The following is a 14484-nucleotide window of genomic DNA, read 5'->3' as shown; positions in this document are numbered from 1 at the left end:
GCTATGACGTAGCCAGCAAAGGGTTAAGGGGCCAGTCAAGGGAGGGAGCAGCGGTGCTTTGGTCACTAACGTCTGCTGTATATATATGTATATGTTCCCATACTCCCCCATAATTCCGCTTCTTCGGGACTCACGACCCTTGTCCCTTTTTGGCATGGCTGCATTGCGCCCCGTCCCGTTCGCTCCTTCCTGACCGCGTTGTTGTTTTTATTAGGTATCAAAAACACCTTAAAACATGATTTTGCAACTGGCTAAGAAAAGACGTACGAGCACAGTGGGCCAGCGGAATATTAATAATTAATAATAACTGCTTGTTCACATGACATTTGTATGTTAAACAGATGATCGATTACGTGAATGTCACAATGCGGAAGAAGCCTACAGCACCGTAATTATTCCTTATCAGCCATCGATTATAGTATATAAGTATATATTTACCGTATATATAGTTCTAGTTCTAGCTGGTTATTATTTGCGTTAATCAAATTATATGAAAAATAAATGGGTTATACGTTTTATTAGGGGCATTAAATGTTTATGATTATAACTTGGCGCCATCAACATTTTATATATTCATTTATAGCCCATAAAACTCAAGGGTTTACTTTATTATATTACTTCAAATATATTTTATTTGTGACTAGATTGTATTTTGACATCAATGTAATAACTAAACCTTGAGAATCAAGCAAAATATATTAAGTATTTTTAAAGAAATGTTAATAATATTCCTAAGACTTTTCATTGAAAAATTTTGTGTTTTTAAAGGCATTTATGAATTATTTAATAGACATCAAGAATATAAATTGTATTGCAATTATTTTCCTAATAGATTTTTCAATAAAAAAATGTTTTTAATATTTCTCTGCATATTTTTCTGATTTTTTAGGAATAACTTCAAGATTTGCCCATTGCAACATCGCGGTCCTCGAAAAAAAAATCCAAGGGGAAAAGCCCAAAATTGCTCTTCGCCCTGCAGCTCCTCAAGGTAGATATTTTTTTTTTATTTGCTGGGCCATGTGTCTGGGCCACTTTGTGTTGTCGTCGTTGTCGACGTCGACGTCTTGCAACTTTGGTCTCGACTGGCAGTCGCAGTCGCAGTCCGAGTCCAACGACTTGAGGACCGCCAAGGTGCTTATTAAATTCCTTATTTAAAAATACATTAAAAAAATGCAAGAAGCTGCTGGCCCAGAACCCGAAAACCAATCCCCGAAAATACAAAAAAAAGAAGAGATCGATTGAGAGAGGAAACCGAAAGGGGGCCTCCCTAGGTCGGCAGCATCCGCCACAGAAATTGTGTTTTGATTTGCCTTTTGATTTTGCATTTTGCGGCTCGGGGAGAAAAATGATTAAAAGCGCGCGTTGAAATGCTTTCCTGTGTGTGCTTCGCTTGCACTTTGCCATTTACATAATCATCGCAGCCACAGCCGCACTTCCTTTCTACAAAATTATTTTTAAGTGCAATTAATTGCATGTTGCATTTGCAACTATTGCCTGACATTTGAACTGAATATTGGGCCTCTAAAGATGCCATAAAACCATTGACCTTGGCAGGATCTTATGTACTACGTGCTGGTCACAATTGCAGGTAGTTGCCAGGATACAAGGCATCCCGATAATTACGTCACAGCGTGAGAGTCCTACTCTCGGGAACTGCGGCAAATATGAATTATGATTGCTCGATACGTGTCAATTGCCAGTTTGGTCGGCCATTCTCAAGGTCATTGTGGGACAAAAAAAAGAACAAGCCGCAGGAAATCTATCTTTTACGGTGAAACAACAGCTACACTTGGAGAAATAAATAGTTGTAAACTTTAAATAATATTCATAAAATAAAATACATATTTAAAGAGTTTAAAGAATACAAAAATTAACTTTTATATTACTTTTTAAAATGTAAACTAAAGTTTTAAATAATTTTCAATCTAGTTGAACACCGGAATTTTGTAATAAAAATGTAAATTTATCTTTTGATAAATATTATTTTCAAATTTTGAATTTAAGGTAAATATTTTAGGTTTTTTTTATAATTTCGTGCTGTGCATTGGTCAAAATTAGGCGGCAGACAAACTTTGGACAGCCAGAAACCGCCGCCATAAAGCACTTCGCCGACGTGAACCTCACACACCGGCCCAGGCAAATAAAGCAAATTTACGAATTTATGTTGAAATTTATCGATAATGACTTAAAAGCCTTCAGGACAATGATTTAATGCTCCGCACAGCACCCAACACACAACACACACAGCCAACGGGCCAAGAACAGCATTCAAACAACATAGCGAGCAACGCCAACACCACAACAAAACCCCTCTGATGTGGGTTTTTCAAATGTGAAGCCATGTTTAGATACGATAAAATTGAATTCGGTTTGCATTTCGGGCCCCGGATCAGCGGCAAATGATCGATGATCGCTGGAAGTGTGCGCCGATTTATTTATGACTTGATTTTCCGTTGCCTTCCAAAGATTTAATCAGTTTGCTCAGAGCAAATCGCTTAAAATTAAATTATATTCGCGAGTAAATCAAATCGGCTATATCACTTGACAAATAGCAATGATGGCGATAAGAGAGCAAAAAAAAAAAAAACCTATAGCCCAATGATTTGTAGATTCTATGAGAAGATAAATTCATTCCCAGATAATCCAAGTTCCAAGTTCACTGTTTCCCGTCTCTTCACGAAACTCAACTCGCTCTGGCCGAATATCGTAAATGGGCAGCTCATCTCGTTTTCTTATAAGAAACCACTTAAAAAGGTAGATTCAGGTGGGAACTGATTCTGACATCTTCAGGTAAGAATTTGTTAGAACTTCTTAGACTCATTTGAGGGTGATTTTCCCCATGAGGTGTCGGAGCTACGAGAGACTGCCACTTACATAAAAGAGTGTTATAAAAGGACACCCTGTATGGAGGCCATATCTTTCGTCCCGGCCAATTCATCACCGACACTTCGGTCTGGGTCTGGAGCAGCGCATAAATTTCATTATGCCGATCATCTCGCTGAATCGATCGAGTTGGCGAGGGAAAAACCTGTCGTAGGGCTCTCGAATTTAGTTCAACTTTAATTGTTTTTTAACCAGCTCTTGGCGTTGGCTATAAGTGAAATTTGATTGATTTTTGAAGGGTATTTTTGACGAGTTTTTATCGTGCACTAAAAGAAAAGTATTGTTTAAAATATTATACAAAATAATAGGTTAATAAATTAAGAAATCTATACGATATTCAAAAAGATATAATATAAAATTGTCATACTTTTTATAAATAAAAATGAATTTCCTAATTTATATTTGTTCTAAAAACCCACAACTAATTTTTTCAGTGCCCAACTCGGTGCAATTTATGTTCGATCTAGACCTCCTTCGGCTGACCTACTCCTGGCCCTGTTCAGTGGCATTGTTCTTGGCCCAAACGGCAATCTCAGACTCAAGTCCCAAGCCGTTCGCCTCGCTCGGTTGGTGGCTAAAAAAGCCAGGGAAAACGGCAACAACGGGGCGAGGTGCTGAACGTAATTACATAATGGCGTAGTTAACCGTAATAAGCGCGACTTCTGCTCGCAGTGTGTGTCCTGAAAGGATTCCCTTCCTGTTGCCTTGCTGAGTTTTCTGCTATTTCTCCTATTTCGCAGCCCTTTCAGCCGCATGCCATAATTCACGCTCCTTGTTGCACAAATTGCAGCTCACTTGGGCTGCCAGAGCGTAGCAACAATTACCGCCGAGCATCATTAAAGGTAAAGGTGACAAAAATTAGTAAACAAAGTGTTGGAAATTATGAGGCAGCCGGCCAAAGGAGTGCTGCAAGCTAGGTGTCGGCAGACGGCAGACGCAGAAGCCGCCACAGCGGCAGGTGGAAGCCAGTTTTCCGGCTTGTTTATGGCTCCGAGCTTTCTGATCTTGCTTAGAGTGATTAAATCGCTTAAATTGCCGGCCAGCGTATAAACTATCCGCCGATTGGCTTTAAATAGAATAAGTGGAAAATAATTTGCACTTGGCCAAAGGAAACTTTGGAGAGCAAATTTCACATGGCTAGGCACTTGTTTAAATTCTTAATTAATCTACAAACATGATTATGTTTATATATAATTTTTGGTTTAGATAAATCTTGATGTTTATATAAATACTTGTTTTAGATTTGGTTGCTTTTAACAAAATTATGTTAACACTTAATAAATTTTAAGGAACATGTCACACTGCTATGGCTGCTCCAGCCAAAAATTATTTCTTTTAAAATTTCTATATGAAGAAAATAAATTTTTTAAAAATATTAAAACACTCTGATAAGATGAAAGAATATGTAAACAACATTTTCGAACCTATTATAAACACTACTTAGTTGATTAAAAAATTTTGTATAAATATTTAAAAGTCGTTAAAGCTTTCCAATGGCTAAAGCGGTTACCCTTGTTCGATATGAGCTTATGTATTATTTTCGTATTACTTGTTGACTTTGTCTGTTTATCAAAAAGACACTAATTAGTCACAGGAAAAAATAGTGTTGATTTAGCTGAAGTCTATTAAACCAGGGCTTAGATACTAGATTTCACTTAGATAACAGTTGGCAAAACAACAAAACTTTGGCTTGGTTTAAGGCTAAGGCTCTTTGATTGAATTCGATTTTAGAAGAAATTATTTTGTTCTATTAAATATTTACATAAGAAAAAAGAATATGCTAAATATATAATTATTTTTAAATATTAATATTTTTCGAACATTTTAAAACAATTTTTAGAAGAATTTTATTTGTATTGAAATATGTTTTAAACATATTTTTTATAAGAGATAGGTAAGGTAAGGTAAAAAATATATATAATCAATTTAGATTGCACGGTTTTTGATTGTAATAAATAATATTATTTAGGCAAAAATCTGGGAAATATAAAGCAACCTTTGGAAGCGCATTGTTTAGGCATCCCTGCTCAAAACCCAAATCGAATTCAATCAAAGCGATAAGCCTATAGGGGTTTAGTTTGTTTGGGGATTCTTTTTTAAGGACTTTAAGTGGACTTGTGCTTTAGTGGACACTCACTTTTGGTCGGATCTTCAGGACACTCACCTGCGATAGCCATCCAGGGGTAGAATGTGTGATTGCTGGCCTGGTGTAAACTGCTGGCGGCCGCCGTCTGAGCGGCGGCGGCACCCGAGATGGTACAGTTGGCGTTCCAGGCGGTGCCCGCTCCCGCGACGCCCACGCCCACACCGACGCCGCTCTGGACGCCACCGCCGCCGTTACCTCCGTTGCCACCGCTAACGCTCACATTGCCGCCGGCGCTGCCGCCCCGATGGCTAACGGGACTGCCGCCCGACGTGTCCAAGTAGCCGCCCACGCGGGAGTCGGGTGTGCAGGCGGAGGGGCGGACGGGCATACCGCCCGCTGGATTATTCTGGCCATTGGCCTGTGTGTTGCCACCGTTGGCTCCATTGCCAGCTGCACCTGTTCCTGCCCCACCGCCACCTGTGCCGCCGCCCCCACCTCCGCCGCCATTGGAGCCGCCGCCCGTGTTCCAGATATCCTTGTAGCCATTGACCGTGTCGGCCTTAATGTTCAGGCAGTCCTGTTTGTAGGCGCCGGCTCCATCGCCGTAGATCTTGTTGCAGGCGGCCGTAATGCTGGCATCGTAGGGCGAGTCCTGGGTGGTGCGCTGCAGATGGTGGTTGGCATACGGACTCATTCCGAGGCTGAGGGGGAATCCCCGGTACGCGGCCGCCGCAGCACTGGCCGTCTGATCGTGGTGGCCACCGCTGCCCATCGCCATGCCGGTGGCCTGGTGCGGATGCCCGTAGAAGCCGGAGGCCTGTTCAAAGTACGAGTTCATTGCGCTGCTGGCGGTGAGAATTTTGGCGGTGCTCCGTCCGAGACGGGCTGGGAATCCTAGGGGGATAGCTGCTGCTAATCTATCTTCGATTTATTACTCCTGGAACGGCGCTTGGGGACTCTGATTAGATTCTCTCCTCAGCTGTTTTTGGCGCTCATTTGCCTTGTGTTTAATTTATTTATCTTTTGGAATCCTCAGGGAAATAATTCCCGCTCTTCTAGATTTTTAAAGATTTTTATTTTGTTTTTAATTTTTTTCTTTTAATATTTCCGTCTTGACAATTTTTCCAAATTTGGGTTTAAATGTTTTTTGAAGAACTTTTGCTTATGAATATTTGGTAAATATATTTTGTTTTAATTATTCAAGTGTTTGTTTAATTAATTAATATTTTGTAAAATTTACTCAAGAACCAATTGGATATCTTTTCGATTTTAATTTAATTTGTTTTAGCACTCTTGTATATTTTAAAATATTTTTCAAAAGTTAAGGGACTTTGATTTAGCTTTGTAAATATTTTGTAAAAGTTAGTTTTGAATTATTGCACTTTCCACTTAGCACTAGTCTTTATTGAACTTGAAGATCCAATAAATAAATATTAATTTAGCAGCACTATTGTTTTTTGTTTGCAGATTCACAAGTGTTTCGTATACTTTGTTGCGTTTTGGTTTCGTACTTTTAGCCAATTGCACTTTGCTGTTAATTGAATTCGAATTTGAATCGGGATCGGAATTTCAATTATAATTTGAATACTTGTTTGTTTTTGTTTTCGCCGTGGCACTATCAAAGGCCCGTAAGCGTTACGATTATTACTACGTTTATGGTTATTGCAATTACTATTATTATTATTATTATTTTTATTATTATTATTATCTTTATTTTTATTAGTTTTATTGGCTGACCGAACGAGCGCGGGCGATTTTGAGGGATTCGCAGATTGAAGTCGTGGAAAGCGGTTTTTCCGCGCGGCATTCACGGGCGGACGCGTGGGCGATTGTTGCCGTTGCAGAGCTGAGGGCCAATAATAACAATAATGCCGCTGATAATGTGGATAATAAAACAAAGCGCGCGCCTGTTATCCAAACCGTTGCCATCGAACGAATGTGCCACCAAATCGCAGTTGCCAGTGTTTTGACTTTGCTCGCCCCGAAAACACTCAGAGACCGTCGTCTAGTCACTCGACTCGCTCTGAGTGGTATTCGGGATCCCCAAGCAAAACACTGAGAGCGTATAACCAGATGAACTCAGTTCATTCGCTCGCTGGACTCAAACATGTTCGAGTGCTCGGGCTCTCTCCTCTGGCTTTTCTCGGGGTTGTCGTTCATCATTTGCGCGTACGGAAAATCCGCTCACTGGCCTGCGACAGCCAACTCCGGGAAATTCATCATGGAGGAGGGCTGGATTTTTCCTATAGGCCAACTCACTCAACGGAGTGGCGAAACCCGCTTGCTGTTCGAGCCGCCAGTCGCCAGTGGCCCTCCGCTCGCTGCACATCTCGCATTCAGGCGGTTTGAGCACAAATTTTGTTTAAGTTTTTCATGATTTTCCGCTGGCAGAGACACGAAAATGTTGGGTTTTCAGGTGATTGCCGAATTTATTATGTACTGAATTTGGTGGTGGTGTTTTGATTAGATTTTAAAATGAAGAAAGGGTGTTTAAGAAAAATAATAGATACGTTAAAGTATTCAATATTTCGCTATGAATATATCTTATTTTATAAAATTTATATTTTTTATATTCCAACAAGTTATAAATACAAAAATAAATGTTTTTTGAATAATTAATATGTAAAATTCAATTTAAAGGCTTTAAGTTAGATTACTTTTTATTATTATAATATAGGAAGGTACCGAGTTTATTAATAAAGTTTTAATAATGTTTATATATTATATACATACGAATATAGATTTTTACTATATTTTTAAATTAGCTTGTAATTGTTTCTTTATTATTTTATTTATTATTTCTCACTGTTTCCCCGATGTCAGTGAATACATTTAAAGTGACTTTTTAGTTCAATATTATTGATTATAAATCGTTTAGATCCTTTTTTTTTAGAACTATTATGATTTATTACCTTAGTTTGTTAAAACTTATTTACTCTTAACCTTAGCGGTATAAAGACAATTTTTTAAACTTTTTAAAAATATATTATATAATCATATATTGTGCAGAAACCCACAACAAAAATATTTTAAGTCAACCATATTGTGGAAGTTGCAGAGTGCCTCACATTCTCCTTGGCTTTAAAATGTGATTCAACCCAAGAGCCGGAAAATTTGTGGGCTGCGGTTTTCCTTATCCTATTCGCATTTGAATTGCAATGTTCAATCCGTTGGCCAATACTTTCAATGGGATATTAATGTCAATGTAAATATGGCTGCCAATTGGTGCTAATAAATTCATATGCATAATGCAAATAGATCGGGGTCTTGCGAGCCATTCGCGAAAGTTTCGCAAATATTTGTCAAAGTTTCCACATTCGCACAAACGGCTCGTAGATTAAGCCAGAAACCGACGACGAACAAACAAAGTTCCTTGCCACAAGTGTTTGCAAAATAAACTTATTATAAGAAGAAATTTACTTTTCTGCTTTTCAGCCCCTCTTCCATCCACAGCCCCAAAAAATTTCCCCGCCATTTTCCACCCAGCGTTTCGGTGCCAAGTCTGAAAAATCAACAACAAGCGATGGATACAAAAACTTGCACAAAGCGCACGGATGTCCACACACAGATATGTATACACAAAAAGGCACTGAGGAAAATTAGTTATAAAAAAAACTAAATTATTAATTTAAATCAAGTTTAAAAAACATATTTTCCCGAACATTTTATTTAAAAATGAAAATATAAAAGCAGGATTAATATGTTTATGAAGAGAATTCAGAATTTTAATTATAGTAAACTCATTTTAAATTAAATCGTAATTAATTTTATCTACAGATATTTTTCCGTCTGTACCCATTCGAATCGGAGACATTTTCCAAATATGCGGCTGCCAAAAGCCCAAGGAAAGCGAGGAAAGCAGCAGCAAAGGCAAAGCAAAAGTAAAAATCGCAGTCGCAACTGCAAACTAAATATCGTGAGAAGTCGGGAACACAGAGAGACTCAGGACAGAGGACACAGGACGCAGGACACAGAACGAAAGAGCCAGGACCCAGGGGAGGACTCGGATGCGGATGCGAGTGCGCAGGAATGGAGGGTGTCGCGGGGATGACAGAGAAATAGCCTCATAACCATTTGAAGCCATTCGAAGGCGCATAAAAGGATCACAACAATCGCCGAAATGAGCCATAATGAGCTCGTAAAAATTTTGCTACCTAATATACTCGGGAATCTTACGGGTGCGAGTATATTCAAACTTGCCACGTTATGGGGTATGCAATGGAGCCCGGGTCCCCTTCGCTTTGCTGTGGCCCAGGTCCTGGTCTTGGGACTTTGCCCCTGCAGGACCTCCTTCACGGGCAGAAAGTTGAAGCTTTGCGTTTTGTTTTTGTTCAACATCGATGATTGTTTTTCGTCAACTGCACATCCTTTGGTGGTTATATAATGGAGACTTTTGTTGATGTTTCCTAAGTTTTTTTGATTGATAAATTAGGATTTTAAGCTTTATTACACTATGCACTACGTTCTTGATTACATTAATTTACTTTGTAAATTCTTCAATTGTTGGAAAGTGCGAATGAGATGTTGAGCTGCATACACAAAAAGTAATACTTGTTAATCATATACGATTATAAGCGCCAATACAATTCACTTACTTGGCTCTATGACAGCAAATCTTATTATATCCGCATTCATCATCGCCAGTATCATCATATTTTTGGCAGGAGGACTTTTTCCTACATACTGACCTTTCAGTGACACCGCAATATACTCTGACTCTGGCCGCCTGGCCGTGTTCCAAGAAAAGTAAGATCAGCAGAAGAGCAGCAATTGTCCAGTATGGGGCCATGGTGGGAAGCTCAAGACGAGACTGATACAGTCAGTCGACAGTTTGCAGCTTTTAAACTCAATCGAGGCTTCTTTAGAGGGAACACAAAGCTTATCTGTTGGGGCTTGGAATTATTTTTTACTAGGAAACCAACACATATATAATATTCAAAAATATCTTATCACTTGGATTACGTATTTATTATATTTCGGAGCACTGAGATGTTAAGAAGAAAGACTGAATACAAATAATTCCTCGAAATATTAAAAAGTTTGTGGAGCTTTCAACACTGCCAAATATGTTAATCAGCAACTAAAGTTTTTGTTAATACAATTATTAATACAAAAGCAGACTTGATTATGTTTTTCTTGGGTGTTTATTGATTCATTGGAATTTCAGGCTTAAAAGCATTATTCATTTAATTCTTTTTTAAATGAATATATTTTTTATTTGAGGGAAAACCTGCACACAGAAAAAAAATATTTCTTAATAAAATAACGATTTAAAGTTTTAATCCATTTTACTTACCTAGAATAAGGACAGCAAATCATATTAAATCCGCATCGATCTTCTCTATATATATGACGATTATTATATATTGAGCAGAAGAACCTGTCCAGACATTCTGAGCCGGCATCGCAAGCGACCACTCTGCCAGTGGCCTGAAACTGTCCTAGGATGACTGAAATCAGGAAGAGAGCAGCAAGTGTCCAGTGTGGTGCCATGACGAGACGGAACTGATACAGTCAGTCGACAGCATCCCGCTTTTTATAGCCATCCAAAGTCAAAGGTCAGTCGCCAAATCTGTTGGGATTTTGAATTGTTCTCTTCTAGGAAACCACCAATAGCTTCATAATGAAATATAAGTTATCACTTTGTTACTAATTTATTATATTTCGGAGAACAAAATAATATAAATTTAACAATGAGATTAAGTAGAAAGACTCATTAAAAATAATGCCTAAATACTTTTAGACATTCCCAAACTAATTCTAATTTTTGGCGTACTTATGGTAGATTTCAAATTCGACCTCTGATCCAATTATATTTCTAAGAAAAACTTGTTTAATGTTTTATTTTATTACTTTCAAAAATATTATATGAATGAAACTCCGTAATCTGAGAGTTTTTACATTAAATTGACATAAGGAATATACCTTAGATATTTTGGGTTATATATAATTCTAATTAGGCTTCTCTCAAAGTCGTAGTGAAATGAGTTCTATTCCTGATTCTCATTTCGCATTTTTCACTTCGATTCCCAGGGATTTGCATACAAAGCGAACTCATTTTCATATTGGCCAAATAGCCAGCCGCCTCCGCTGTCAACGGTGGCTTGTTGAGGCAATTTACGAGGGCTTCCGTTCTGCGGGAGCAAGTAGGGTGTCGGGGGAAGAGGCCAGGGAAAGCTCACACCTGCCGGGAAAGACTAGAAGGCGCTGAATGACCAGAAAGCCCAGTTGCCCAGTGGATATGGACAGTGCTAAACGTGGCCAATTAGCCCCGAGGCGGCCGAATCCGAATCCAAATCAGACTCCGACTCCTCCCTCGCACTTGGCCCGCTGATGGATGGGCCTTATTCGCTTTGGGGCAATTAGACAAGCGCCTTAATTGCCACCTTGGCAGCTTGTTTGCCCCGGAACCTGCTGTTTTATTGGCCGCAATCGCTCAAATCGAGCGATGCCACTCGAATTGAATCTGTGTACATGGCACGAAGCAGACACCTCCCACTTTTTTGGGGTTTTGGATTCGGGGGGAGCCACTTACGCAGCTAATAAAGCAGCAATTTGGCAGCTGGAAGCGCCGGCGCTGACGCCAGTCCAGAAACATCAAAAGGCCGAAAAAGCAGCAGATACAGATTCAGATACAGCTACTCAGCCAGCCAGGGGAGATCAAAGTTGTGTGGCCCGGAGGTTTATTTACACAGAAACGTTCAACAAAATACTTGTACACCCCGCCAGCACTCGCCTTTTGTTTACGAAATGTCTATAAAGATTTTGGCTCGTTCTTTCGGCGGTTGTTCCATGGTGCCGAGCACCTGTTGGATGGTTCACTTGAAGAAAATATTGTGTACCAAAAATCGTTATCATCTTTTTAAGACCTTTTTGTAAATGGAAATCAGTTTTTAATATATATTTAGATTTTTATTTTTATATTTTCTCAATATTACAATTTACCTGATTAAACCAACTTTTGTTTTGACATTTTTTTTAGTGTACATAGGCTTTTGTATTGAAGGAGGCTGTTCTCTAGCCGCTATCTAGATTTATCACACCCATAGTTCAGAATTCTCAAAGTCAATACATTTCGCCGTCGAGTTTGGGGTTTTGATGAGACCGAAAGCCCAGGGGATCACAAGCCCAGAAGGTGACGACATGTTTATGGGTATTTAATGTATTTGGTACTTAAAAACGCTTGGGTTTTGTATTGATTGATTTCAGTATTTGCCCCTCATTACAGATTAGTTTTAAATGATAAATGAATAATTTAATTAATACAATAAAATCAATCTGTAAATATTTTCTATACTTCCATATATCCATTTGTCTAGTATTTCAGCTTCAAAAATATATTTTAAATATAATTTTCACCATGGAAAATTTAAATTAACACCGCCCACTTATAAAGTGTGACCTCCCGCACCTCCGCTTCCTGCTTCTCAGTAGAAAAAACTTAATGAAAAATGTAATCCACAAAAAAATGAGCCAGAAAACAATGAGGGAGCCAGGACGAAGGAGCGGACCGGACCGGACCCTACTGGACCCGCAACCGAAATGGAATGAAACTACCGGGCGCACTTCCTCTGCAAATTTGAATGGCCCCGGCTACAATGGCCATAATGTACGCATGGATTAACCAATTACATTGCAATTTTAATTTGCAGGCTGGCGAAATTTTATTGCGAAATTGGCGAGAGCGCGAAATGAAATCGGCGCGCCGCGAATATGGAACGCATTGATAAGGAAATCCTGAGGGCCGGCCAGTGTGTTTGCGGGGCCACTGTGTGGGGTTAAAGGGGGGTCAAAGCGGGCGCAATGTGACCCGAAGGGCCACGCAAACAGAAAGCCAGAGAGAAAGAGAGAGCACAGAATGCGCAATGCAATCCAACGGATTTAAGTTCTTTATTAACACTTAATAAATCATAAGGGGCTTCGTTTGGGGTGGACCTGCAGCAGTTCGTGCCACTGACGACGCTCCGTCGGCTCTCGGGGGGAAATGGTGGCTATAAAACCATCCATCCATCCATACATACATCCATCCATTCATCCATCTGCCGTCCAGGGCTGTCCGGCACTATCTGCCACATTGCGACAGTGTCAAGCATAAATCCTCATCATAATTCAAGGCATTGATCATCGCCTCCGACTGCGACTCCGCCTCGAATGGCAAAAAATGACAAATTGTTTGGCGCCCGATTGCATGGTGGTGGTGGCGCCTGCACTTGCCACACGTGTGCCACAGCCGAGTGCAACGTCCAGCGTGCAACGTGCACAAATAAAATACTCGTAAAATTCCACTGTGGAGGGGACGAACAAAAAAAAACTGCCTCTTTTTCTCGCATTTTAAAATGAAAGTTTATTATTGTTTTTGTGTGACAAGATAAGGTAAAAGTCGTTAAATTTTATTATGTATTTATGCATTAAACATTCTGCATTATGAATTTAATACGGAATTATAAATATTTGCGGATTTAAACTTAAGGCCTATTTGTGTGCGAGTGTCGTCAAATTCAGGTGAATCGATTGTTGTGCTGCATTGAAGGTAAAAGGGGTTTAAATGCGGTGTGCAAAGTTGAATATTTAGTGCCCCCCATCCATTGTGGGCACAGCAATACGTTTTGTTTAAGCCGGGATTTAATTAAACAAGTTTAAACAGGGAATCAAAATGGAGAGAAGCTGGCAGAATTTAACTTAAACTGGAAATGGAAAATGAAATAAGAAAGCCAGATAGCCAGGATTGTTTTTTATTACTATATTTATATAGAAAATATTCCGTATTCCTAAAATAAAATTTAAATTTATTACTTCTTGTTGAATTTAATATGCAGACTAACTTAAAATGTGAAAAATCCAGCGGCATAAAATATCCTTTCGGTAAATCTCGACTTAACTAACCATTGAGCGACTCATTTGAATGCCGTTCCGCCGTTAGTTGGATTTATTGGACGACTCGCGAACTGGAGAATTTTCCTGCTTTTCTGACTAAGCTGGAAAATCAATAAACGCAGAGACTCCAGAGCTACGGGCAAGACATACAAATTTTCCAATTAAGCAGAACACGTTTCCTAACGATTATTTTATACAATCGAAACGAAGCCAATTAAGACTAAGACTATCGACGATTGCGTTGCCACGAATAAATCGTGAGGGGCTTCCAAAGCGCCTCCTCCGATGTGATGAATTAATGAATAACGTTTGCCTGACGACTGACGGTCCGCCGCCGCTGCCTGTCAAAAGCGGAAAAGCTGGAGAGCTGGAAAGCTGGTAAGCAGAAAGCCTGAAAGGTGCAATGTTCCCCCAGCAATGTGCAACAATTGGGCGTGCATTATTTGCAATTGGCAAGTCGCCGTTCGCAATTCGTTAGCCGAGTGCCACCAACGTTGGCGGTGGTAATTGAGGCGTGTGTGGGTGGGGTTGGGTTCACTGCAGCCAAGTGCCGGGTGCTTGACGAGCTGCAGCGCTCGCTTAAAATGTTTGCAGATTGCATTCGTCAGATACGAATGCCAGTGCACACGGCAAAATGCCTA

General features: G+C 39.6%; 1 protein-coding gene across 7 annotated transcripts in view; it reads right to left on the bottom strand.

Moving 5' to 3' along the window:
* Ubx (Ultrabithorax) overlaps positions 1-6887 on the bottom strand; it is an 89991-nt gene extending 83104 nt beyond the window's left edge. For 5 of the 7 annotated variants that reach the window (XM_041776657.2, XM_041776663.2, XM_041776666.2 and 2 more), the window contains exon 1: positions 5048-6887. In XM_041776657.2, coding sequence (XP_041632591.1) covers positions 5048-5807 — 760 coding nt within the window. In that variant the 5' untranslated portion in view covers positions 5808-6887. Of the gene's footprint in view, positions 1-5020 lie in introns of all 7 variants that reach the window. The other 2 variants (XM_041776653.2, XM_041776670.2) reach the window with 1 other exon arrangement.
* Positions 6888-14484: the final 7597 nt, after the last annotated feature.

The sequence above is a fragment of the Drosophila kikkawai genome, chromosome 3R (genome assembly GCF_030179895.1).
Source record: "Drosophila kikkawai strain 14028-0561.14 chromosome 3R, DkikHiC1v2, whole genome shotgun sequence".
Taxonomy (NCBI): domain Eukaryota; kingdom Metazoa; phylum Arthropoda; class Insecta; order Diptera; family Drosophilidae; genus Drosophila; species Drosophila kikkawai.
The sequence above is the reverse complement of the archived record's forward strand: the minus strand, read 5'-3'. Positions and strand labels throughout refer to the sequence as shown.